The 27,015-nt window shown below is 51.3% G+C and overlaps 2 protein-coding genes across 4 annotated transcripts in view; one reads left to right on the top strand and one right to left on the bottom strand.

The window, feature by feature from the left end:
• FBXL20 (F-box and leucine rich repeat protein 20) overlaps nt 1-19,834 on the top strand; it is a 44,123-nt gene extending 24,289 nt beyond the window's left edge. For 2 of the 3 annotated variants that reach the window (XM_055697467.1, XM_027805645.2), the window contains exons 3-15: nt 179-233; nt 2,724-2,798; nt 5,264-5,358; nt 5,850-5,918; nt 6,106-6,201; nt 7,504-7,630; nt 9,667-9,741; nt 11,412-11,542; nt 12,962-13,022; nt 13,604-13,648; nt 15,023-15,079; nt 16,115-16,327; nt 17,235-19,834. In XM_055697467.1, the coding sequence (XP_055553442.1) occupies nt 179-233; nt 2,724-2,798; nt 5,264-5,358; nt 5,850-5,918; nt 6,106-6,201; nt 7,504-7,630; nt 9,667-9,741; nt 11,412-11,542; nt 12,962-13,022; nt 13,604-13,648; nt 15,023-15,079; nt 16,115-16,327; nt 17,235-17,342 (1,207 nt within the window). In that variant the 3' untranslated portion in view covers nt 17,343-19,834. The remainder of the gene's footprint in view (nt 1-178; nt 234-2,723; nt 2,799-5,263; nt 5,359-5,849; nt 5,919-6,105; nt 6,202-7,503; nt 7,631-9,666; nt 9,742-11,411; nt 11,543-12,961; nt 13,023-13,603; nt 13,649-15,022; nt 15,080-16,114; nt 16,328-17,234) is intronic. The other variant, XM_055697468.1, reaches the window with a different exon arrangement.
• A 2,827-nt stretch (nt 19,835-22,661) lies between these two features.
• Nucleotides 22,662-27,015, bottom strand: part of LOC129734417 (transcription factor CP2-like) — a 38,186-nt gene continuing 33,832 nt past the window's right edge. The window contains 13 exon segments of the mRNA XM_055697802.1: nt 22,662-23,498; nt 23,571-23,622; nt 23,777-23,922; nt 23,996-24,075; nt 24,190-24,280; nt 24,367-24,460; nt 24,599-24,653; nt 24,726-24,823; nt 24,909-25,003; nt 25,006-25,018; nt 25,615-25,767; nt 25,887-25,993; nt 26,643-26,955. Of these exon segments, the coding sequence (XP_055553777.1) occupies nt 23,461-23,498; nt 23,571-23,622; nt 23,777-23,922; nt 23,996-24,075; nt 24,190-24,280; nt 24,367-24,460; nt 24,599-24,653; nt 24,726-24,823; nt 24,909-25,003; nt 25,006-25,018; nt 25,615-25,767; nt 25,887-25,993; nt 26,643-26,955 (1,335 nt within the window). The 3' untranslated portion in view covers nt 22,662-23,460.

Genomic DNA, 27,015 nt, shown 5'->3' on the forward strand with positions numbered 1-27,015 from the left:
GGTGTGTTTTGCTTTCATTTGTTAACTGCTAGGTCTGCACTTCTTTTCACAGTTCAGCTTTCAACTGAATTACAAAGAAGTTTTGCTGTCTCCAGTCCTTTCCCCCCCGCTTTGTTTTTCATGTTCTCTTTGTTTTCAATGTAGATAACCAATAAGGTATCTTTTATTTCTGTTACAGAATTTTCTCTTTCCTGGATGTGGTCACTCTGTGTCGTTGTGCTCAAGTTTCCAGGGTAAGAACCTTCTTTCTTGCTGGTGGATTTTAACAGCTGATGGGATTTGCGTGACAATTCTCTTGCTCCAGCATTCCCTAGCATGTCAAACTGGGAGGATTTGTACCAGGGAGCTTTGTGCAACTCAACTATTGTTATTTAACGTCCCATATTCATGCTGCAATACCAGAAATTTCTGATGGCACCAGTGAAGGGGGACTCAAAGCTTGAATACCATTTTGCCAGTGTCCCAGGCTCTGGGCAGGTTACTAAGGGGAGGTGGCTGATTTTTTGCCCAGGAGCTCTCCGGTCAGCCAGGGTTTGTACAGGAGACCTGTGCTGATGAAAATACCAAACTTGGATGAGTCTAAAATGGCATCTTGTGGTTTTTGGTGGAGATACAGAAATTTTGATTCACAGAGATGCTGCACAGTTAACGAAAGTTTACTTTTCTACTTGGAGGTAGTTTGAAATAAGCATGGAAGAAAAAAAAAATGAGTTGCCTGTTTTGTTTAGGGTTGGTTTTTTTGGTTTTTTTTCTGAAGAAGCTCATAGTTTGGTGGGCTTCGGCTAATGAAATCCAGCTTGGATTAGTCGCTTGGGAAAATTTCTCCAGCTGCAGGTCCAGTTATCTAGAGCTCCCATACTTGTTCAGATACATTATCCTGCTGGTATGTAATATAACACACAGAGGGAGCGTTACTACAGCAAGACTGGGAGGTCGGTTACGCTGGAAGGTGTTTGTAGTGGTGTGTTCACCGTGGTGGCAGAGCCAGTGCTGAGTGCCACCTGTACAAAACCAATCAACCTTGGGTTCAGGCTTGAAGTGGGATTTGTTTCATTATTTCAGAGTATGTAAGAATAAAAAAGACTATGCTTAAACATTTTTAATTGCACTAAAAAATAACCTGTGTGATGTCTAGGCATTACAGTTATCATCCCATGTTCTTTGAATAACATAGGTCTTCTAGTGAAAGGTCTTCCAGCTGAAATTCCCCGCTCCAGCAGGAAAATATTGACCAGATTGGGCTGTCAGATACTTCCCAGTGCCAAGGTGTACTCCCATTTTTGTTGCTTGCTCCTGTTTACACAGCCCACAGGGCATCGAGAATGTATTAGTCATTATGTGACACAGCAGGTATTGTAAAGGGCTGGAGTCTCTGCACAGAGCTACAGAAAGGCTGTAGGTGATGTTCCCCACATTACGCATTAAAATATGCTGTCTTATAACTTGCATCCACTGATGCATTTCTTTTCCACTGGAGCTATTGCTTTTCTCATGGCGATAATTAGACCTTAAAACAAATACCAGCAATGAGATTTAAAATGCAGAAAATCAATTAATGCTTACAGTTCTGCTGCCGGCTGTTCTGAGCGTATACGTGGCATGCACAAGAACTAGTATGTTGTGATGGAGATGTAGCTCAGTGCATGTAATAGATGTGGTATAAAAATATGCCTATATACATGCGCTCTTTCATAACGATGGACTCACGGTTATTATGAGATCTAGTTGTTTACTTTGATTACGTAATTAAAACTTCAAGTATAGTAGTGTGTTGACAACCTTTTTGATTCATTAAGGGCAGAATTACTAACTTTCAGTTCCTGGTTCTCATTTGTAGCATGAACCACATGAGATTTGTTTGTTTAAAAACAAAAAACAAAACAAACAAAAAAACCCACAAAACCACCAACAAAATCAAACAAAACACACACTTTAAGTCAGAGGTAGTAAACACTGTCAATCCGGCAGCGGTGCGTGGTTCTCAGGTAAGAGCTGGATGCTTTATCTGGACAGCTTACAAAGATTTGAATTCCTCCGTCTGTGGGACGCGGCACCCCGTGCACCGAGCCGTGGAACGGCCTTGAGCACCTCTTTCTGCTGGAGGCAAGAGAGAAGGTGTGCGAGATGACAGCCTCACCCAGCGCTTACGGGATCTCGCCGCGTAGTCCTGCGTCCCAGCGCCACCGAGTCCTCCGCGCCCTCAGAATAGCATCACCCCCCTTGTCAGTGTAGATGCCTGGTGTAGGGTCTCCTCTGGGACTCGCCCACGTCCTGGTATCCTTCATCTTCGTCTTGGTCCTGCTAGCATCCTTCGCCCACGTCCTGGTATCCTTCATCTTGGTCCTGCTAGCATCCTCTAAAGGTTTAGCCGGGGATGCTGCAGAGGGATTAGATTCCAGCCAGGATTGTGAAGATGCCCACGCTCCAGCACTGCCTCCTGTCCTGGGCTCAGCACCTACACCTCCCGTGGGAGCAGAAGTGGCGGGGGCGCCGCGGGCTTGCCTGCTTGGGGGACTTGTGAAGAGTGAGCCGTGTAGGTGAGGGGACTCTGGTCCCAGCAAGCAATTCTGGTAACTGCACAGTTTTCCTTGTTGGCTGTAATTACTTGTTGCTTTTCCATCTGAGACAGAATGTTGTTTCTAAAAGGAACAAACTGTAACTAGGTCCCCACTGGCGTTTTTTTTCATATTAACAACACATTTACATTTTTTCCCCCGATAAAGGCATGGAATGTTCTGGCCCTGGATGGCAGTAACTGGCAGCGAATTGACCTGTTTGATTTCCAGAGGGATATTGAGGTATAATTAAGTGACATACAAACCCATTTTTCTTGTTAAAATGTAATTACAGCCTAGAATGGATTAATACTCCCAGCGTAACCCTTTTTACCTTCCCTGGAGATAGAAATCATTAATTTCAGTTCTTCTTAGCTTCAGGGAGTCTTTAAAGTCTTGGCAATCCATTCAGCTTTTGAAAATGGACAGAATTATATATCTGTATCAAGACTTAAAGGTAGTAGTGGAAGGAAAGTATTTTTGTGTGTGTTCTGAAAACAGAAGTAAGTCGAATAGTTTGTTCTTGTGGAAAACGACTTCTTCAGCACAGCAGAATTTAGGCTACTTTTCTTTTTGCTCAAAAAAATGTTAACATAGCACTGACTTAAGACCATTAAGGCTGAATGTCTTTGGAAACATGGCCTGCAATATGTCTGTCCTTTCCTGTCTATCTTTAATATTGAAAATTGAAGTGTAAGCGAAGGCAATTCGGGGGATGAGGTCAGAATTATTCCTAAAAGACGCAGCTTTGGAAATGCTTCGTTGTAGCTGTTCTAAATCTGTTAGGTGGGAACTAGTCAGCACCGATAGGAATGGATGCTGTTGTCGTGCTGTTCTTAACATTAAAATTGCATTAATCGGGAAAAACAATGAGAAAAAAAACCCCACCAAAGCAAACCCTTAAATTTCCTATCGGAATGTTATAATCCTCTACGTTGGAGTAGGGAGAGAGCGAGATTAACTCCTTCTAGATAGGCATAAACTGGATGATGGCTGACGAGTCACACCTCGTGTGGGAGCTGGTGGCAAACACACATTATTTGTGGAGGAAAGAGTTAAAATAATCTCTTTCTGCCAGCTGTGTACCTAAGCAGCTGAGACGGGGATGGAGGCACAAGCCTGTGATACTGACCTCTGCACGCTTGCAGGGCTCCAAGTGGCCTGAGACTTCTTGAAGGAGGTAAACTATGTGATTTTTGTTGTTGATAACAAATACTTTTCTCTCTTTTAACGTGCCTTGGAGGTTCTGGAGCCGTAGAATTTTTTACTTTGGTAGAGGCAGAGCAGGGTTACAAGCGGTGCTTGGGCTCTGGAGGTGGCAGGAGCGGTGGACGGAGCTGCTCAGCCTTGCTGCCGTGTTGGTCTGCGTAGGAGGGAGAGGCAGGAACGCTGTGAATACAAACTAGGCTTTTCTCATTCTTGAGTGGTTTTTGCATGGTTTTATTGTCTCTTTGTTCTCTACCACCACTCTATACATCAAACACATGTCCTTACGTAAACACCGTCTTCCCCTTTTCAAACCAAAGGCTTGAATGTGTTGTACCTAACCTAAAAGTACCTGCTAGGCTTTCTGATCTCCTAAACCTCTGCTTTAAAGGAATGTAAATGCATCACTTGCTGTAAATCCTCTGTATAGATGTGGTTGAATCCTCCCAGTCGAAGCGTATGAATTCAGAGGCTTGCTAGAGGAATTGCGAAAACAGACAGGGTGTTTCAGAGTTTTCCAGCCCTTCTATACACAGATGTGCAGGTCGAGCTTCAGCCCCCCGGAGGTGTTCGGTCACCCCACAGCTCTGGAGCTGCTCCCCCAGCCCCTGAAAGCAAGTGGCCAGATGTCACCAGAAGCTCGTGAAGAGTTCTAGTTAAGCTGGTGTCCTGTTTTCCGTTGTGCTATTACATTGTCCTGAGCCCAATGCTTGATATTTTTTTATTATTATTTTTTTTTATGGACTAGAAAAAGATTCTAAAAGAATAGCCTTGTGATTACAGAGGTCTTAAATGCCGACTGATACTTGGAGAACCAAGTGATGTTCCTGTTCTGTGATAAACGAGCACGTAGACTAGAGGGGAAGGTTCTTGAATTTCTGGACACTGATGCAAATATTCTGTCAATGGTTTTTGCACTTCGTTCACAGTGAGAAGTAGCTGGGTAAATGCTAGCTTGTAGTGGGGTCTTTGGAGGCTTCCCTTGATGACAAATTTGGAATTAAAAAAAGCGTTTTTCTAGGTCTCTTGAACACAAATGTTTTAATCCGTTTTCCCGTAAGAATAAAAACTCGTGGGCTGGTTCTGCCTCATCTCTGTTTTGAGTAGAAATTTTAAGTATAGCCATTTCTAGTACATTGACTGTACTTATTTGTAAATCTTCCTGCCCGTGTTGTAGCGATGGCATTGCTGCTTTCCTCTTTCTTGGGTAGTCTGTGTCCATGTCTGGGAACTCTGAACTGGAGGAAACTCCTCAGTCATTAGCCTGAGCGGCTTTAGGTAATCGTTCCTTGTCTCTCCATCTTCAGAAGCTGAATAATTCTCCCTCTCCCTGCCTTAGAATTATTATCATGGCATATTTTTGTTTTGTTCTGTTTTGTTTTCTTAGCACTGTTTTACCTAGAATAACAAACTGTTGTTAATCTGCAAAAATTTTGCATACAACTTTTCGAAGGATCCGGGTGACTTTTGGGTTTTAATGTCATTCTTTCTGTCTCCAACAGGGCCGAGTAGTTGAGAATATTTCTAAAAGATGTGGGGGTTTCTTGCGGAAGTTAAGCCTGCGTGGCTGTCTAGGAGTGGGAGACAATGCATTAAGGTAGTGGTATGGCTTCTTTCTGCTCTTAAATGTGACATAAAGAACGATTTTATTTCTGCTACCACAAAGAACTGGAATAATCGATGGCCACTTCCGAACTGAGATCTTGAGCCTGTGTGTCTAACTTAAAATGTAGAGTGGTAATATTATATATTATTTGATAATATATTTATATTGTATTTATCTTTTAACTTGTAATTTTTTAACTTCATATAGTAGCTGCTGTTCTCAATTCTCATTAAAATAATGCCAACTGCTGCTACAGGCTAAGTCGTAATTGACACTGAATTACAAGCTTTTGCCTTTAGGCTGGGAAATCCCAAGGCAAGCTACGAGGCAACATATAGTATTTATTTTATTTATTTACCTATTTTGTTTGAGACACGATTTTGTAAGGTCATATCTGACGCGTTATGGGTAAACCAAATGTTGTAAAACATCTGGAAGACCGTTGCCTGAAAGTGCTGTGTTTTCCCTTTCCTTTAATAAAGGACATTTGCACAGAACTGCAGAAATATTGAAGTATTGAACCTCAATGGCTGTACCAAGATCACAGATGCGTGAGTAAACTTCTTTTCTCCGTTTGCCCTGCCATCCCCTTTTCTGTGTGTACCACGTTATATTTCCCATCTCTCTTTCTAAGGGAAGGCCAGGCTCGTGCGTGCAATAGATAATGTGATTCGTGTTATATGAAACGTGTATGGCTTCGAATAAATCTGTGAGTGTGTCTTGTATGCTCTCTTTCAGCACGTGTACCAGCCTCAGTAAGTTCTGCTCTAAGCTCAGGCACCTGGATTTGGCTTCCTGCACTTCCATAACCAACCTGTCTCTGAAAGCACTGAGGTAGGAGTCAACCCCGTGGACTTTTGCCGGTTGATTGCAGATAGCGTGACCCACCGTTGCCCTGTGTGTGCCTTGGAGGAGACTGACGTAGGCTGAGGTCTAACCGTCGTTAGAATTCAGGCATCCCCCCCGCCCAGAGCTCAGCATTCACACGTGGTGCCTCCTGGTTTGCCCACACGGAGGAGGAAGACTTATGAAAAGCTGCCCTCAAACTTTTTTTATATCCATCCTGATGGTTATTAGCAGTGGAAGAAGAATTATACCCTATGAAAGTCTTGGAGGAGGGATTTTGGGGGAGGCAAAAGTCTTAGTCTGCCTTTTTAAAATGCTCGTTTACTAACAGTCAACTTCTTCCTTGTAAGTGTACCTTTGCGTACTTAGCAATTGTTTACAGAGCTAGAAGGTGAACACCAGCATGTGACTATTTGTCTTTTTAAACTGCTTAGGAGACATATAACTGCTTAAATCTGCTAAATGGAATTGCCAAGTAATCTAGAAAAGGAAGGGACAGACAGACATTGGTGGGAAGATATTGGGACAGAGAAAAGGAGGCAAAAAAAACACTAAAGGTAACAATAGAGGCCAAGCTATTAAAAAACAATTAAATAATTCAAGTGATATACCAGTGGAGTAAAAGAAAATAGAGGAAAGCTGTATCATGGGGGAAAAAATACTGGAGGGTGAATCTAGACACCAGAGGAAACCACAGAAAGAACAAATGAATGATTAAATTGTTTTTGTCACTACAGTAAATACTTTGAGCCTGGTTTTTCCTTCCCTTGAGGGTCTTCATCCTTGCCTAGTTTCATGTGGTCTAATCTGAGCTGCAGCTATCTTAAATCCATGATAGCATGTGTATTTCTTCCTAATTACAAATTACACTTGAGTGTTACTCCTACTGGCAGCTATTTGCAAATGCAAAGTTACACCTGGGAAGTTAGCAGCAGCGTGGCAGGAATCAGCCCTAATTTTGGTTTTCGTTGAGGGTTGTTTGGTTATATTCAGATCCAGAAAGCCCGTAGCATCTGTCCTTGGGCAGGAGCTGGGAGGTGTCCAAAGTGGGATAAACTGGTGGTCTTTGACCCTACTAATACCCTGGTTTAGAGCTCCTGGTACCGTCTCTGGAGAGCTCTTTGCATTTGGAGGTGATGTTTGACAGCGGTGTTCCCCGTGGGTGCGTGGGGTGCGGGTGTCCATCTGTGCGCACGTGGGTTCCAGAAATGGGAGATTGCCTAGATTCTGACTTGAGGCAGGATTTCTTTCCAAAACAAAACCACACACTTTTACCTTTCACCTCCAAAGCGAGGGGTGCCCACTGCTGGAACAGCTGAATATCTCCTGGTGTGACCAAGTGACTAAGGATGGCATCCAGGCTCTGGTGAGGGGCTGCGGTGGACTCAAAGCCCTGTTTCTGAAAGGCTGCACGCAGGTACGGCTCCGTGGAGAGCGCTCGGCTCCGCTGGTAACAGCTGGCTTATTTCTGCTGTAACTGAAAGTATGGGGATGAAGTCTTGTGGCTTTTTCTATTTCCAAAAATGTTACGTTACTGAAATCACTCACAATCTGTCTGTTGGAGATGAACTGCTTTTATGGAAATTCTTTAATAGCTTCAAGCTCAGCGTGAATAGTGGGACATTGAACAATTTGCGTATCTCGCTGTAGAATCATTCATCTTTTTTCCCGTCGGGAACACATTGAGCAAACTTTTACAGAGGAGATAACTTTGTTATTCATGGCTAGACCCATCCGTTTCTGAAGGCTCTGAAAATTTTAGAAAGCGTGACAGTACTTTCATCTGCGCTGCTGATAGAATTTCCTCTACGTGTCCTTTGGATCTTCTAGTTAGTCAAAGAGGATCACCACGGATTTGACTGCTTTGAAAAGACATCTCTGCAGCCAGTCAGGAGCATAGTACTGTTCCCTCAAGTATAACGTATAGCGCTTGAGCTATAAAAGTATATTTTAAAGAGGTTGCAGAGACTGTGATGCTTGTACTTTGGAATATGTAAGTGGTGCGCTAACTTTTACAGCTGAAAGGGGTTTTTTTTGCCCCCCTGGTTATACTTCTCGTTGTTCAGGCTAACTTCCTTGAACCTCTCTTTACTGTGTTACCTGGTCAATCATTGGAAAGTTTAATGTGTTAAAGATTTAGCTGTATTACAAGTTTACTAAGGGGTTACATCAATTATGAACTGGGGCATGGGAAACATCAACCTCAAACGTTGCTCTTTGAATGAGCCAGATCTCCTCGCAAAGCTATTTCACAAAGAATTTTTTTAATTTTTTTTTTATTTCTCAAAGAATTGTTTTTTAATTCTTTCTTTTTTTTTTTTTTTTTTTTACTTAAGCAGTCCGGGGTCTTTTTAACGCAGACAGATAGGCTAGAAAGGAGCAAAGGTATCTCAGAATCTTGTCCTCGAAAAAGGACACTAAAACTGACCCTGCAGGAGTTGAAACCTGTGACCCAGTGACTCCCAAGATTTTAAGAGCCTTGAGGTGGACCTGGAAAAAGATCTGTGATCTGTTAGGTCCTTGTACCTGAACATTGACAGGGCTTATTTGTTTTGGAATTGTTTTCTTTTTTTTTTTTTTTTTTTTCCCCTTGGGAGTAGGGATTCCTTTAGTATGAGTCAGGAAGTGACATTTTTGTTTGCTGTGTATGGAAAAAGCATATTTCTCCTGTGCGTGGACACTGAAAGTCCTGAAAGGTTTTTTTGGTAAGCAAGGCATTAATACGCTGCTTATGTGCATGAGAAAACCCAGCTGCAAGGGCTATAGTCAGTAGTTTTTCTAAATTTATACTACCATTGGATTTTTAATACGTGAGATGGGTATACATGGCTGTAAAAATGACTTGATTAAAGATACAACAATCTCAGCCTATTTTGAGAATTCAGGTCATAGAAACAGCTTGAGTTTCTAGTAATTTATGGAGTCATGAGTAATATTGATGGCAATACATCCTTGTTATCAATTACTTGCCATCTGTTCTTATAGATTTAAGAATAGCAGGCTTTTTTATCATCAGAAAGCAACCTGGCTATGTTTGTGTTCCTCACATTGAAATAAGACTTTATTTTTATATTGCAATACTGGAACTCCAAATAGCGTTACTTACGGGCCCTTGCTGGTGAAGCGTTTCCTTAATCCCTGTAAATAGTTTTTGATTTCACTACTTGCTTTGCTAATGATGCATGTTTGATCAGACCAGCTTTTCTTTAAATCAGTAACTTAGTGGTGTAGGTCTTTGAACTCTGTTCCTAAGATGGGGAAAAAAAAAAAAAGGGGGGGGGGGGGGGAAAGACATGCATTTATTGCTGTGTATTTCGAGATTGCAGTGCGTTGCCCTCCTCCCCCATAGGTATCCAAACCAAACCACAGATGCATTATTGTTCTCAAAGCTTTATATTGAAGATGGCTTCAAGTTTTAACAGGCTGCTTCAGTCTCTCAATTTTTCTTTCCAGCTTGAGGATGAAGCTCTGAAATACATTGGTGCACATTGTCCCGAACTGGTGACTTTAAACCTTCAAACATGCTTAGTAAGTAAAGCTTCCTATAATTTCCCAGCTCAGCCATTACTGTGCATTTAGAGGCCATCTCTAAGCAGAACCATGCAGAATGTGCTCCATCCCAGAAACGTCAGCCTCTGTGCAGATGGGGCGATTGTAAATTTACGAGACTTGTAAAAATAGTTGATGAAAGCCAGCTTTTCGGTAGCATTCAGTGATGCTGGATAAGCCCCCGAAACAGTCAGTGTCGTCGCATTCATTTTGTCAGAATTGTTCGTGTCTTTGCCCTGCCCACGGGGCTTCTAAATTCATTTGCAGGACTAGCTGGAAAAAATGCTTTCCATTGGGCTGGAGTGTTTGTGTGGTGATCCAGCCAGGCGGTTCCTCTGCTCTCTATAAAACTGAACCAAGAAATGCAGTTTCCCTGCACAGAAGGGCTCTAAACGGGTTCTTCTGCGGTGCCAAAAATGTATATTTATGCCAGAAAAGAAATTGGAATGGGCTCTTTGTACATACCATCTGACGCAGTGAGTAACTGGGCAAGTCTCTTCCTTTTCCATGGAAGTGGGCAAGGCCTGGGGAGGCTGCAGGGCTCTCCTTGCCCACTCCTGTTTAAGGAGTAGCTTTACCAGTTACTAGACTGGCGAGAGACTGGTACCCATCCATCTGAGACTCGGCACTTGCGAAGGGGGGAGCTGAACTGTCAGCATGTTCCAGGCCTGTGCCTGGGCTCTGAGGGGCAAACGGGTGGAAGGGAGAAGAAAACTGATAAGGTTCTTGATCTCCTTAACCGAAAACACCAAGTTCTGCTCCGTTTCTGTTCCACCTCCCTCCAGAACTTGGGCTTCCCAGCCTGCGGGCTTGCTGTTTGCTATCTTAAAAGAAGCGGTGCCAATCCCTAGGTTGGTGTTTTTCTGTGGGAATTGAGTCTGGCTGCCTCTGAAAATCCAGAACCGAAGGATGACGTGAGGTTTCACCTCCAGCATGCGCAGCCTCTGCCACCTTTTGTCCCTTATCCCACTGCCCGCATCGTTCGATCCCGGGCGGCTCCTTGGTGCAGCCACCCTGAGTACCAGCCCCTTGTGCTCTTGCTTACGTGGGGGAACCTGGAGCAGGATTGTGCCCTGTCCCCCGCCCAGAGCAGCGCACATGGGGCTGGACAGACCCCGTGTGTCCGGGGATGCAGTGGATCGACAGAGCTGCTGGACCGTCTGTTTTTTACGTGAATTTAACCAGATTTTGGCTGTAAGCCTGGCTCTCCGCTTCAGGTTTTGGTCCCAAACCGCTGGCGTGTATCTTTCAAAAGCTGTTTGTGAAAACAACTTTTCTTTTGGGGGGGGGGTGTAACTGACTCTTTGGTGCTTTCATGTCTTGAGTTTCAGCCAAGGAGGTCTTTACAAGCAAGAGTGGCACAGAAGGCAGGAGACCTAGTCTGGGCTTGCTGCTACCGTGCCTCCCCCCATCGCTCACGTAGCCCAGCTCGGAAACGTTTCCGTGCATGTGGAATCCCTTTCTGAATGTTGACAAGTCACTTCAACGTGGCTTATCCTCTTTCAGTTCCAGTGAAATATTTGAAGGCATTTGGGGGGGTGGGGGTGGTGAAAAGAAGCGTAACTTGGCCTGAGAAGGAAACTATGCAGTGCCTTGCACCTCCACCTACGTCGTTATGGCTTGTGATGTTGTTATTGTTTTTCTTGTAGCAAATAACAGATGATGGTCTCATTACAATATGCAGAGGATGCCACAAGTTACAATCCTTGTGTGCTTCAGGCTGCTCTAACATTACAGATGCCATCCTGAACGCCCTGGGACAGAACTGCCCGAGGCTTAGGTAAGTGTTCCCTGAAGTTACTCCAGCGACCCGCTGCGTGTTGAGCAAAGGATCTCGGTGACATACTCCTGTAGGATCTCAGCCATTGTAGACACCGAAGGCCTTTCCAAAAGGGCACTTCCTATCATTCAGTTTTTTCCAGCTATGGGATGATCAGAGTTGTTCCCAAACTTCTGGTTTCTAAACTCGTGCGAGTAAAACAGTGGTAAAAGAGCTCCATGCCGTGGTGGTGTGCGCTGCCAAGAGAGACAGGCTTACTAGCAGGCTCCTTTTACACCATTGTGTATCTACTTTTGTTCTTTTATGAAAAACAGTTGAGCTTAGGTTACTTTTGTATTGAGAACTGAAAACGCGTTTGAACTACATTGTTTCCTCCTGGCATGTGATATTAACAGGTTTTTCAGGATGGTTTTGTAGCAGATGGAATTTGTGCACAATGCTTGACAGAGTGGGCTTCCAGCGACATCTCTGCAGGTGCTTGGGTTTGGGTTTGTTGGTTTTTTGGTTTTTTTTTTACTTTTTAAGAGTTTTTTATTAGGACAAGCTTCTTCAGGAAGACCTCGCTATAATTCAGAAAATGGCCAGGTGCAGAAAGAAGAGACAACTTTTGTTATCTGACAGCCAACAGCTGAGTGGCCTGTATTAAATGGCACAAAACACGTATCTTCCAGGGGAAAACAAAACACAACTGTTTTCTGTGATACCTAATGTCAAGATTTACGGGTACAAAGCGCAGCGTACAAGCGTGTGGAAACCAGTTTGGAAAGAGGAAGGTAGAATACAGTTTTGCTTCCAACTGGTTTCTGTGTTTATGTTGAGCTTCAGCTGCAGCTTAAGGGCGTTCAGCTCCATACGGTAAAACGTGCAGTGCCCTTTAGGAGAGCTGGCGTCCTTTTCTGTCAAGGTAGAGGAGTATGTTGATGTTGTGAAGGAAACTTCTGGAGAGCTGTGGTGACTGTCGGCGAGAAAGTTTTAAAGCAGTTCACCTCCTTAGAAGGCTTCACGCTCTTCTGTTGCAGCATTAAATCTTTATTCTCTAATGCTCATCTGCCACGTTGTCGTGTATTACACCCTTTTTTCACGACGAGATCTGTATTTGGGGTGAAAGCCAGAGGAGATCACTCGGGGAGGTTGTCGAGTGGCCAGCGATGAAGGTTTTTAAAGAGCACCTCAGTCCAGCACGTGTAGCAGGGTACGGACTGGATGACCTGTGGAGTTCCCTTTTAGCCTGACTTCTTTTTTTCTTTCCCTGTGACCAACGCTCAGGTATAGAGGGTGGATGTTCTGTTGCAAATTATCCTCTCAGAGAGCACAGCCTAAAACCGGGTCAAACTTTTCTGGGTTGCTGGAAGCTTTTAATGAAACACTCTGAAAAGCAAAATGACTCCACCATGGTTATTATAAATTCTTTCTGTGCAGAATATTAGAAGTTGCAAGGTGTTCTCAACTAACAGACGTGGGCTTTACCACTCTAGCTAGGGTAAGTGCTCGTTTCCATTTTCTCATCGAGTACCTTTGCTTTCTTTTCGTGGTCGATACGAACAAGCGGTAGCTTTCTCTTGAACGTCGGTTCTTGTCCTGGTTTTGAGCTCGACATTTGAGGGGAAGCTATGTTACTAAAATTTAGGTTGTATATAATCTTTGGCATTGTCCTGACCCACACATCTAGGAGGATGTGTGTCCAAACTATGTGAAATATTAAATACTTGGGAGTTATACACTTCACTGTTTGTTTTTCTAGATTAATCTGTATTGTGTACAGGCGACCCTAAATTTAACTACCTTACCTTTCTACGAATAAAAAACCAAACATCTATGCCTTTAAAGAAGTGAAACTGCTGGATTCCCTTTGCTATACTTGGTGCTGCTTGGAAAGAAGGAGCAGTCTTTCCTTCCAGCCGTGATGTTTCATGGAGAAAACCCCTTCATTTTTAAAAAGAACTTTCTTTATTGTAGTTGTAGTATTGTATATATAATAATAATACTGTAGTATTGTAGTTTATTTGTGTTGGTGCCTGAGCTTTGCACTTAGTTTGTGTGTTTGGTCTTGTTTGCTCCTAGAACTGCCATGAACTTGAAAAAATGGACCTGGAAGAGTGCGTCCAGGTAGGAGGTGCCACCTTGGGCTCTTTTTCTTTTAGCATAAGTCACAACAGCGCAGAAAGATGGTGAAAAAGTGGTAGAAGGTCTGCAAATAAGAACGGGATTTAGAATCCTGAGGGAGAAGATCAGATGTATTTGGATAAGAAAATGCTGCTTCTGTAGTTGGGTCCTTTTGTATTTCATAGTAATGACTCCTGCTGTAAGGAATAAAATCGTTAAGAGTAATAGATGTGTCCTGAAGGTCGTGTAAGAGGTGTGTGAATCGTGACCCTTGGCACAAGGTAAAGATCTTATTCTGGGGCTTTACGCCTAAGGCAAGGGAAGGTTTTGCTACTTATCTTGCCAGAAATAATGGAAGTTACCTCTGTTTTGAAAAAACGTAGCCAGATGGTTTGAACAGCAGTGATTTTATAGAGGACTTGGCAACAAGTTGAAAGAAAAGTGGGATGCCCGGGCTATCATTAGCCTTCCTAAAGGCAGTGGGGTGGGATGTAACGAGGCTCTTGTTGTTGCCTCTCTTACAACCCTGAGCTGCAGCTGTCTTTGTTAGTTGTGAGGAGGTAGGGTGCGTGCCATAACCTCCTAACCGTTGTGAAGTCGCATATAAAGGGAAAAGAGTTGAATTTACTCAAGATCCCGTGGAAGAGGTCTCTCACCCTAAGGATAGATTGGAAATCGATTCGGATAAAGACAGTGGCGAAAACAGGATTTTGCTTCCCGCCCTGAGAACTGAGTGACCCCGGTATTCTGTTCTTCCTGATGTTTACAGGGCAGAAATTCAGGAGATAAAAAGAGGAAATTACACTAGTCCAGACAGGAAGCGATTTAAAGTTAACCCAATAAAGGAAGAATCAAAATTAGGCAGTGTCCTTGGACTGACTTGTGCTGAACAAAGACATGCCAGCAAGTTCCTTTCGGAATTCTTTTGGATTAGAAAAGCGTTGTGTTGAGTTCTCTCTCTTCCTGAAGAAGAAAGAGGAAGAATTGGGCAATCCACCAAGCTGTTGGAAGGGGAACTGAGCACCTCTTGTGCTTTCAGACACAGATGCTTAGGAGACATTGTTGAAGAGGTCTCTTTGCTCTCGCTGGCTTCCCTTAATTGTGAGCTGGTAGTGAGAGCTACTCAGGGAAGTTCAAAAAACCAGCCATGCCTCTGCCTCACCTGTCCTTTAAGGGCGTGAGGAGTTTTCTATAAGGGAGCACATCTGAAATTTGGGCACACGGGAGAATTGTTCCTGAGGGGCTCAGGAAAGTGACTTTGTGGGGCATTGTCGTGGATCAGGCAAAAGTTTTGCAGTTTTTCTTCCGTGGTGGTGGAGGGAAATAAGTCCTTGTGCAAAACACCCAGCGTGAAAAGGCTTTTTTCTTCTTTTCCAGATAACAGACAGTACGCTAATCCAGCTTTCCATACACTGTCCACGGCTTCAGGTTCTGGTGAGTATTACAGGGAGACTTCCAGCATTTTCTTTCTGTAAACAAAGGGATTTCAAGCACTGCCTGTGGGGATTTGTCTCTTTGACTTCATAGACGTGTTGCAAAGGCTTGGAAGAATTCGGCTAGAAACTTGACCCCGAAGAACCTATTGTCCCTCCCCTACTGCTAGCGTGAATCATAGGCCAGGCACACGCAGCTGCCTGAAAATGAATTATGGGATGCTGGATTCTCCCGGTACCAGCCTCTGGCTGTCCTCAGCGAGCCCAAGAGAACCCCTCAGCGTAGCGGGGTGGGGGGAGGCTGCAGCCCCGCTCACCTGCAGCGTGGAGCTGGGCAACAGAGAGCTGGAAAGCTTGCTGGCTCCGGAAAGCAATGTTCCCCTGGGTGTAAATTTCTGGGAATTTAGTCTCGATCTCCTCTGCATCCCTGTGTCCATTGTCGTTACGAGAAAACCTGGGAGGTGGGCTGCAGGCAGCGGTGGCATCCCTTCTGCACGCTGTGCCCCTCGACGAAGCCACAGGCTGGTGCTACCTCCTAACTCGGGAATACTTCCTCCTCAAGAACTTTTAACATGCAGCCCCCCCCAGAAAAAAAATGCACCAAGTGGGTGACATTGTCTTTCTGCTGGTTCTTAGACCCAGTGGCAGGGTCCTTCCCGTGATGCGCAAGGCCACGGGTTTTGCAAAAGTGTTTTTTTCGGTGGCAGAGGTAATTGTTTCCATCCGTCCTGTCTCCTGGCCCCGTGCTCCCACCTTTCACAGCCCTCTTGCCCATCGTGCTTTGGTTGTGAGTTTTCCCCTTGCAGGCACTTCAGTCCTTGAGGTCCACGGAGCCCAGCCCCCGCAATCCGGAGCGTGGCAGTGGCTCCAGCACCAAGAGGGAGCCCAGACCTGGCCAAAAAACCAGCGTGGCAAACCAGTCCAAACCTGTGAAACGCGGGGCCGTCTTCTCCCTTGCCCCACAGCATCTCCCGGCAGGGTTTTGGCTTCTGTTTGCTGACGACCAGGGCTGCTAACTTGCTGTGTTTGGGTGCAGAGCTTGTCCCACTGTGAGCTGATCACGGACGATGGGATTCGTCACTTGGGAAACGGCGCCTGCGCACACGATCGCTTGGAGGTGATCGAGCTGGATAACTGCCCTTTGATCACTGACGCCTCCCTGGAGCACCTGAAAAGCTGCCACAGCTTGGAGAGGATAGAACTGTACGACTGTCAGCAGATCACGCGGGCAGGGATCAAGAGACTCAGGGTAAAAAAGAAAAAAAAAAAAAAAATGAAAACACCGCTAAGGCTGTGACGTGAACGCGTTATCTGGTGGGGAGGGCTGAGGTTTCACGTTCCTCGTGATCTTGGGCTCGTTTTTAAAGTGTTGGGAGACCCATCAGCTGTGAATTTAATGGCTGTGGTGCACTGGGAAGGTTGGATGGGGATGATGAACAGTAGCTGGTAGGGAGGAGAGGTAATCGCTGCGTCCGCTGAGCAGCAGCAGGAGGGAACAGAGGAGACCTGGCGTGCAAGTCGGCGTTTTGCAGGTGCTCGTAGGTGCCAGCGCTCTTCTAAACGGGGGGACCACGAGCCTGTGCCGCAGCAGATGTGCCGTGGTGCTAATTCACGCGGTGGATGATAGCGCGCGTTGTACTGATGCTTCTTACGCTGACCCTTCCCCTCTAATAACTGGGGCTGATCCTCTAACGGTCAGTCTGCCGTCGGGGAGCCTGCGTGGCCCTGAGGGGGACGGAGCATGGGCCAGAGCCAGAGCCGCTCTGTCACGAGCTGTCGGTCATCTAAGGTGCTCCGTGTCCCAGGGATTCCCTCCTGGGTCTGTGTCTCCCTGTGTGGAAGAGGAGCCATGAGAACGTTTGATTTGCAAAGAGGGGACACGTCTGTACGGTTAGATGTTCCGTTCCCCGCCGCCACCGCAGGATTTGGGGGGCGGGGAGAGCATCATTTTTTAATTGGTCCCTCTAACTCTGTTTTCTGATAACAGCAAGAGTAGGCTGGGGGGCGGTCACACTGGGGAAAAGGAGTTCACCTATAGTTTTTATATGTGCCTTAGGCTGCAGTCTGAAGAGGAGTAAGCTGAGCACTTTTCAGCTTTGCTTTGACTTGCGCTGCCACTGCCCGCGTCACTTTACACCTTGTTTTTGTCTTTCCAGACCCATTTACCCAACATTAGAGTCCATGCCTACTTCGCGCCTGTGACTCCACCTCCCTCGGTCGGAGGCAGCAGACAACGCTTCTGCAGATGCTGCATCATCCTATGACACTGGAAGCGGTCGCCTTTGCAAACTGAGTATTTAATTACACTTGTAGAATTACGGTGGACACCAGTATCTTCAAGGAAAGCGATACCAGTGTCATTTGGGAGGGCCAGTGAGCAGAGCTGTGGCTCCAGGCCCCCCCGTAGCCACCCATACACGTACATATACACACCCCACCTGTTCCAGCAAACTGATGAACTCCGCAGTACGGGAGCTGGAGCTGTGTTGGCTTTTTCTGTAGGTGGATTGGGATAATTCTGAACCATTCCTGCTGGGCATGCTCAGATGAAATCGTTGCGCTAAGGAGGGGAGGTTTTTGCGAACCCAGAATGACTGTTGCTGCTGTTGAGGTTGGAATAGTAACTGAAATCCTTTGAAACGGGGAGAGGGGGAGAGGGAAGGAACATGCTTTAACCCTGCATCCGTTGTCCAGAAGAGAAAAAAAACCAAACAAACAAAAAAACCACCCCTCCCAAAAAAAAAAAAAAAAAAAAAAAACCAACAAAACCGAAACCTGAAAATCCCAACAAGTTTTGTGTCCATTTTTCAGCGAGGGAATGAAACAGCAGTTGTGAGACATGATTTACTTGCGCTTCTCTACTTCCCGTTCCCTGCTGACCACCCTGAGCATGCTCACATCGAAGGTTCATCCGTTTCTTCTGTGTCCTGTAGCATCCAGCTCAGAGGCTTCCTAGGTTGTTGTGATGTAGCTTGAAATCTGTAATGTCAGGCTCCGTTTTTTTTTACCCTCCTTTTTACCCTCCCTCCATCCTGCTTTTTTTTTTTTTTTTACAGATTTCTAATTCAGTCTTTTTTTTTTTTTTTTTTTTTAAGATTTACCAAATGAAATTTAGGACTTGATAATTTCAATTTTTAAAAAAAAAAGTACTTTTTACCATTAGAAGCCTGAGCCTGTGATGACCCGTTGGGAAGATATTGAAATGGCAAGCGAGCTGCACTGCGGGCTGAGCTCTTGTAGGCTTCAGGGCCGGTTTTTGTCAGCGATTGGGTGTCCAAATTTGTTTTGCATTTCAGGTTTTAATCCCAGTGACAAGAATATAACTCTCTTGATATAGGGAGAAAGTTAAGAGTCTCTGTTCCAGTGACCGTAAGTTCCCTACTCCTGTCTTTTCCCTCCCAACCCTTCATCCTGCCCCCAAGGAAAAGCAAAGTAGAATCTTTTTGCTTGTTGCCCCGATCAAGAAATAACGGCTCACTGGGAGGAACAGCTGCGAATACACCCTCGATTATTGCCCCGGTTTTGTACGCCGAGGGGCGAGCGCTGGGGGATTTTGCTGAGTCTTCCGCAGGTAAGTGGTTTGCCCCAGCGAAGGGACCGTCTGGCTGCGAGGGGGGGGTTACGGCGTGCCCGTCCCTCCCCGCGGTCGGGGGTACATGTTCGTAGCGGCTGCTTTGGAGGCGAGATTAGCCCGGGGGAAGCACGTACCAGCGCTCCCAGCGTTCCTGGATGCTGGCAGTTTGGGATGCCCCGTACGAAACACGAGAAGAGATGGGCAGGTGCCAAGGGTCTGACGGGGCCGGACTCGCCCAAACCCTTTGCAGGTTTGGGGGTGTCGAGCTGACGTGTGAGGAGTTGCGCTCTCCCAGCCGCAGGGGACGCGTGGTTATGGATAGTTCCCGGCTGACCGAGGCAGTGAGGAGCGAGTCCGGAGCCATCCCAGCTGCCGAGGAAGCGATGCTTCGCCGTGACGCCGGAGAATCCGGGGGGTGGGGGGCTTGGGGTTTCACCAGGGGGGTTGCTTCGAGGCCAGGTCTGTTGCTTCCCACCCATTATCGCCGCCTGAGCTGCCAAGGCAGGCAGAAGGGTCGCTTAACACCACCAAAGCTGTATCCCCCTTATTCCTCCAACTTCAGATTTCCCCATCCCACCTGTACCGGCTTATCCCGCAGCGGCACGGTCTGCTGGGAGGAAATCCAGTGTCCCGCGGTTAAAAGGACACTGTCGGTTCCTTTCCCGTAGATCGCTTTTAATCCCTTCTATTTATTCAAATCCTCTTTAGCGCCGTGGATTCTCTTGCTCGCTCTCCCCAGCGAGCGCGTTTCCTATCCTTGGGGGTGCGGGGACTCCTTGCTCTGGTTTTCGGGGTGGTGGAAGATCTTGGCCCTTCCCGCGGTGTAACAGACTGATCCGGCGGGTGCGCCCGGGGGCAGCGCCCGGCCATCGCAGGATTTGCACAATTTGGGGAAAAACACTTGGGTTTTAGTTTATACTGTGGCAGGGGAGAGCTGAAACGGATTCGTAAGCCAGGGTGTAGTGGGCTGATTGATTTCTTTGTGACAGAGCCGAGTTTTCAAGGGAAAACTCAATACAGAACCCAAAGCATTATTATTATTATTAATTTCCAAACAGGGTGACAGCATTAAGGTAGCTCGAACTACTTGACAGTGTCCTTTTAAGTCAATTATCCGTCTTCAAATGGACTCTTCCTTTTGTTTGTATTTATAAATACCAATAAACACCATTTTCCAAGCTGTGTCTTACTGGAGGAATACCTTTTGTAGAGCGGGAAAAAAAAAAAAACAAACCAAACCCAACCGTCCCCCATCCTGCCCACGGCGGCATCCCGGCCCCCGGCTGGGTTTTGGGAATTGTTATTCCTGCTCCACCGTGTTCCCATGTTCCTGCTGGGTGGCCCTGGCTTTGGGCTAGTGGCCACAGGGGCCATCGGGCACCAAGGTTCAGGGTCGGGGCGCGTAGTGGGATGGCTTTGTATTCTGATTTTTGAGGGGTAAGTGATGCCAAATGGTGGCTCTGCCCGAAGGTGCGGTGAGGAGCAAGCCCTGACCGAAGAGAAATCCATTCGCCAGCTCCCTACTTGTGCCGAACGCGTCTTTTTTTCAGCCTCTGCGCTCAGGTCCTCAGCCCGAGACCCTGCGCCCTTCTCTGGCCATTACCCCATTCCTTGTCCTGCCTTCGCTGCGCCCCACAACCCCGAGGTGCCTCTAATTGCGTCCCAGCCGGAGAGCGAAGGCTGGACCACGCGTGGCCACCTCAAAGCAGCGTTTTGTCCTCACCTGGATCTGCCTTTTGGTACCTGATCCCAGCCATGGAGCCGTCCCGGGATCGAGCTGCCTTGTGATGGAGCCGTCCCGGGATCGAGCTGCCTTGTGATGGAGCCGTCCCGGGATCGAGCTGCCTTGTGATGGAGCCGTCCCGGGATCGAGCCACCTTGGGATCCAGCTGTCCCGAGATGGAGCCGTCCCGGGATCCAGCCGTCTTGGGATGGAGCTGCCTTGGGATCCAGCCGTCCCGGGATCAAGCCGCCCCGGGATGGAGCCACCCCGGCCGCAACGTCCTCGGGGGGCACTGGGGGCAGAGACGAAGGGACCCCTGTAGGGAAAGAGCCTGAGACCCTCTGGGCCCCTGTCAAGATGCTCCAGGGAGGTGCGAGGAGATGGGATGCACCCAAAAATGAGGTTTTTCTGCTCTTTGGAGACCCACAGCAGCACTGTTTCTCCAAGTTCTGTGACTGCTCCTGCAGAGGACGAGGATGTGACAAGTGGAACGTGCCGACACAGGTTAATTGGAAGAAAAACCTTTAACAAATTCCTATTTTCCAAATAATATCATTGTAATTTCCTTTTTTTTTTTTTTTTTTATTATTATTATTTTACTCAATGTGTTGTTCATGGCTGGCCCATGGTGTTATGGTGTTGGGCTTGGGTTGGTGGTTTTTTTTCAGTGGGGTGGGGGCGGATGGGAGATCAGTACGACAAGGTTCTTTGCTGCCGTGTGCCCTGAAAATGAGGTTTAAAACATTTAAAATGTGGCCTCTTGCGGTCGCGTGGTCAGGGGGAGTTGTTTTGGGGGGGGGGGGGGTTACACAGTTTTGTAGTGTTTTCTGGCACCCCAGCAAGCTGCCCGGGGGTTCTGTTCGCTCTCGGTGCTGAAGCCTGGCAGGGGCAGCCAGGACCCCCGGGGAGTCCCATAGGGCCAAAAAAAAGGATGGGGGGGGATAAGAAGCCACTTTCCTCTCGTTCACAGCTTTGGTCCATGCCTGGCCAGCCTGGGACGTGCCCCCCGCCCCTCGGCCCCCCCTTGGCTTGCACCCCCGGCACCCTGCCTGGGTGGCTGGCCAAGCCCCCCTGGGTGACTGCTGTCACCAGGGGTCCCGTACAGGGGACACACCTTGGCACAGAGTCCCGGGGGGTCCCGTACAGGGGGGACACGTTGGCACAGCGTCCCATGGGGGTCCCGTACAGGGGGGACACCTTGGCACAGCATCCCATTGGGGTCCTGTACAGGGGGCACAGCATCCCAGGGGGGTCCCATACAGGGGGGGACACCTTGGCACAGCATCCCATGGGGGTCCCGTACAGGGGGGACACCTTGGCACAGCATCCCATTGGGGTCCTGTACAGGGGGCACAGCATCCCAGGGGGGTCCCATACAGGGGGGGGACACCTTGGCACAGCATCCCATGGGGGTCCTGTACAGGGGGCACAGCATCCCAGGGGGGTCCCGTACAGGGGGGGACACCTTGGCACAGCATCCCATGGGGGTCCCATACAGGGGGGACACCTTGGCACAGCATCACCGGTGCCACCTCGGCTGGTCCCTTGGCACTGCCCTGCGGCGCTGGCTGTCACGGTGGGACGTGCTGGCCATGCTGGCAGCTGGTGCATAGGGCTGCCTGGCTTCACCTAAATGGAGGTTATTATTGATTTTTTTATATTTTTTTTTAAGAGACAAGGAAGTACAGCCCCAGGAGGGCACCCAGGCTGCGGGAGGGAGGCGGGGGGGGAATGCAGCACCCCCCAGCACCCTGCCCTTTCCCCAGGGCTCTTCAGCCATGGACCTTCCTCCATCCCTGACGGTGCTTCTGGGCTCACCGTGGTTTTCCTTGGCTGGCCCCAACGTCAGCTCAGCGGCTGCTAAGCCGGGATTATTCCCCCTCCTCTATGCAACCCCCCCTGTTCCATGCTCTCATCCTCCAGCTCCGCTCCCATCCCGCTGCTTGGCCCAGCGGGGCCGGCAGAGGTGGGGGGGCCCGTCCCCGCAGACCCCCGTGATGGGGGGCAGGGATGCCCCATCCCGCTCTTTTTAATGCATTTTTAAACTGGGGTGGGCTCAGGGCGTCTGGTCAGTCTGGGGTGCTGGACACACGAGCTGGAACCTTGTCATACACTCCCTTGATTATATATGTAGATATTATAAAGAGATCTGTAAAATATTATTTTAATGATATTGTAATCTGTGCTTTCCTTGACACTGTGTGGATATAATAATGCCATTAACTAAAAGTAAATATATATATATATATATATATATATATATATATATGTAGCTGGGTTGTCACTTGTCTGTGTGATGCACCGGGTGCGACTATGGGGCGGTGGGGAAGGGGCTGGGGGGTCCGAGCCCCGACTCCCTCCGCCCGTGTGTGTTTTGGGGAGGGTCGTGGGTGTTCGCTGCCCCCACCAGCGATGGGTCTGTGGGCCTGGGTCTGCCCTTGCCCCCCACACTCGCTGCTGTCTGCTCTCAGTGTTTGCCGACCCCCTGATGGCAGCCCTGGTCTGGGGGGTGTCCCAGCACCATCCCTGCTTCTCACCTGCTGCTGGGGGACGGGGGCTGTCCCCAACCCGTCCCAGGGGCTCCCCAAAGCCATGGGGCTGTGCCCCACAGCGGGTGCGGGACCCCGGGGACCCCTTGCCCGAAGGCCAGCAGGTGCCGCAGCGATGAGGCCACGCTCAAGGCTGCTCCCTCTGTCCTTTAATACAAAAGAGGGATGAGGTGAAGGCGACTCGGAGGGTTTGGGGACACAGTGGGTTTGGGGATGCAGAGGGTTTGGGGATGCGGCTGCCATCAGTGCATGGAGACAGGGATGGAGGCCAGCCAGCAGCCAGGACAGGACCCGCGCCTCTCGCCCCACTGCACGAGGGGCTGGGTGAGCCTGGCGGGGATGGGGGGATGGCGAGCCTGGCAGGGATGGGGGGATGGCGAGCCTGGCGGGGATGGGGGGATGGCGAGCTGCACTGGCAGGGCTGGCTCTCCGGGACGGTGCCAGCCATGGGCTCCTCTCTCCATCCCGGCACAGCTCGCTCCAGCACGGTGGGCGATGTCCCTTCCCAGGGGTGACACAGCTCCGGGGGCCAGGTCCTACCGCAGCACCAGGTGGTACCCCTCCGGGCCGTGTGCTGCCAGGGACACGGCTCAGCCAGGGCCATCGGCCCCTGCCCAGCTCTGCTTGCCCACGGCCACCACGTTACCTTTGCTGATGGCCACCATGAAGCACGTCTCATCCAGGAGGTTCCTGATCATCTGTGGGGCAGGGGGGGTGAGGGGAGGGGGGCCAGGCTGGGGGTGCGTGTCCCATCCTGGAGCCCAGACCCCCATCCCGCTGCAGTGAGGGGCGCCCATGGGAGCAGGCTGGGGATCCCAAGGAGCCGGGCTGGATGGACCGAGGGGTCCTTACCGCATCGCTGATGAGGATGTGGATGCCGGAGGGTCCCTGCCGGGCCAGCCGCAGGATCTGGCCCACGGGCAGCCCCAGCAGCTCGGCCAGCTTCCCGGTCAGCTCAGCCACCGTCAGCTCCTCCAGGTGCACCTCCTGGTACAGCCCTGGGGACGGGATGGGGAGGGGGCGGTGAGCAGGGACCCTCCATCCCCGCGCTGCCCCGTGCAACCCCCGTACCTGAGCATCCCTCCTCCGCGCCCTCGGCCCCACCAGTGGGCTCCCGCAAGACGTAGAGGGTCAGCCGGGACCGCGGGCACCTGCGGAGGCAAGAGGGGGGTCTGGGGGGGGTGGGATCCATCCAGGCACAGTGGGGGCTCCTGGGGCTCCCCGGGAAGAGGCGGCGAGGGGTCCCGCGAGCTGCCCGAGCCCACCTGCCCGCCAGCGCGTTGCAGAGGCGGATGCCGTCGGGGGCTCCGCAGATCTGGATGAGGTCCCTGCGGGAGAGCTTCAGCAGGTCGGCGCCTGCGGGTGGGGGGGCTCAGGTGGGGGGCAGCACAGGGGCTGGCTTTGTCCCCCCCTCCCCAGCCTGGGGCCACCCGTGGCTTCACCTGTGAAGCTGGCGAAGACGCGGGCGTAGGCGGAGAAGCGGCGTTTGTGCAGCCACTGCTGCGTCTCCAGGGGGGATGCGCAGGGGCTCAGCACCTGCGGGCAGCAGGATGGGAGCCTCAGCCAGGGCACGGACCCAGCGGGCAGGTTCCCAGCCCAGCCAACCCCCCCCTGGGGGTCCGGGGGGGGGGGGGGCACAGGGGGGGCACCAGGCTGCACCAGCAGCACCCTCACCTCACCAGGACTCTCCGCTGGGCTCTCGGCAGCGCAGGTGGGCGACACACACCCCCTGCGGGGAGGGGGGCCGGGGCTGAGCAGGGCACCCTGGCGGTGGGTGGGGGTCCGGGGGGGTCCCACTTACCTCTCAGGGCTCAGCAGTTTGAAGGGGTGAGGAGACGGCAGCCCTGGAGTGCCCGGGGGGCTGTGGGGTGCACCCAGCGCGTCCGGCCATGGGGCGCACTGAGGATGGAGGGGGGGCTCAGGGGGCGCGGGGGCTCGGGGGGCTCCCCAGCCCGCAGTGGGGGGTGCCAGGGCCAGGTCCCACCTCGGTCAGCACCGTGCTCTCGTAGGCCGGCTGGAATTTCTCCCGCTCCAGCCCCGGCTGCTTCTCCACCTTCTCCCGATCCGTCTTCTGCTTCGATCGGCCCCCTTGGGCTGCGCGGGGGGGCGTGAGCTTGGCCCCCGGACCACCGGCGCGGCAGCCGAGGGGTACCCAGGTCCCCCAGCACCCCGCCCCCCAGGCACCCGGACCCCTGGGATGCTCAGACCCCCAGTACACCCACCTTCCCATGCACCCACCCCGCCATGCACACCCCCCCCCCAATGCACCCCCCCCCCCTCCCCGTACATATGGACCCTTGTGCACCCACCCCCCCCGCACCCAGACCCCCCCCTGCACCCAGACCCTTGTACACCCACCCCCCTGTGTCACCCAAGCCCCCAGTGCACCCACCTTACCCACCCTGGCAGGTACCCACCCCCCCCATGCACCCTGCCCCTGGTGCAACCCCCCCCCCCGCCCCGCACCCAGCCTCTCGTGCACCCAGACCCCCCTGCACCCCCCCATCCTGCATCCCCCCACCCTGCACCCACCTCTCCTGCACCCCCCGCCCCGCACCCAGCCTCTCGTGCACCCAGACCCCCCCATCCTGCATCCCCCCACCAGACGCCTCCCCATGCTCAGAGCAGGATTTCCCAGGAAGGGGGGGCACCGGTCACCCTGGGGTCACTGGTGCCCCCCCCCTCGGTACCTTGAACACCTTGACGAGGCAGCTGGCAGAGTGGAGGTGCTCGGGGGGGTCCCCCTTGCCCCCCACCCCAAAGGTGTCGATCTGGATGCGGAGGGGGACACCCTTCTCCCCCCCGTTCTTCCGCAGCGTGAACTCGGTGCTGATGCAGTGAACCTGGCCGGGGGCAGCGGGGGCGGGGGGGGGGGGAGGGGGCAGCTGCCGTGACCACCCCCCAGGGCCCCCCCAAAGCCCCCCCAGCGCCCCCCCAGCCCCGGGTCAGGCCCGGCTCCCACCTGCAGGAAGACCGAGGTTGGCCTGGCGGGGTCCCACAGGAATTCCGCCGTGTTGAGCAGCGTGGGGTGGGTCTGGGGGTCCAGGATGCCCACGGAGAGCGGGATGTCTGGGGGGGGGGTGAGCACGGACCCCAGCCCCCTCCAGCCCCCAGACCCCCCAGATCCCCCCAGACCCCTCAGACCCCCACCGCTCCCAGCCCCCCCAGCCCCCCCAGTTCCCCCCAGCCCCCTCAGGCCCCCACCCCCCAGATCCCCCCAGACCCCCCAGACCCCCACCCCTCCCAGCCCCCCCAGTCCCCCCAGCCCCCCCAGACCCCTCAGACCCCCACCCCTCCCAGCCCCCCCCAGATCCCCCAGACCCCTCAGACCCCCACCGCTCCCAGCCCCCCCAGTCCCCCCAGCCCCCCAGATCCCTCAGACCCCCACCCCTCCCAGCCCCCCCAGCCCCCCCAGATCCCCCCAGACCCCCCAGATCCACCCAGACCCCTCAGACCCCCACCCCTCCCAGACCCCCAGATCCCCCCAGCCCCCTCAGACCCCCACCCCTCCCAGCCCCCCCAGCCCCCCCAGATCCCCCCAGACCCCCCAGATCCCCCCAGACCCCTCAGACCCCCACCCCTCCCAGCCCCCCCAGCCCCCTCAGATCCCCCCAGCCCCCTCAGCCCCCCAGCCCTCCCAGCCCCCCCAGCCCCCCCAGCCCCCTCAGATCCCCCCAGCCCCCTCAGCCCCCCAGCCCCCCCGCCCCCCGGCACTGACCGATGTCGAGGATGCGCTCCCCCGGGCGGCTCCAGCGCCAGCCCTGCAGCTGCTGCTGCTCCGAGTGCTGCAGCCGCCGGTCGTGGAAGACCACCCGCACCACGCTCTGCGCGCAGGATCGGGCCCCGCGGGCTGAGCCCACGGCCCCGCGGGGAGTGGGGGCTGGGCTGAGCGGGGCCGGACTGGGACTGAGCCGGGACTGAGCTGGGGCTGCACTGGGACCGAACTGGGGCTGGACTGGGGTGAACTGGGGCTGGACTGGGGCCGGACTGGGGCTGGACCGGGGCTGAGCTGGGGCTGAACTGGGGCTGAACTGGGGGGACCGAACTGGAGCTGAACTGGGGTTGGACTGGGGGTGAACTGATGCTGAGCT

This window comes from Falco cherrug, chromosome 20 (genome assembly GCF_023634085.1).
Source record: "Falco cherrug isolate bFalChe1 chromosome 20, bFalChe1.pri, whole genome shotgun sequence".
Lineage (NCBI taxonomy): Eukaryota > Metazoa > Chordata > Aves > Falconiformes > Falconidae > Falco > Falco cherrug.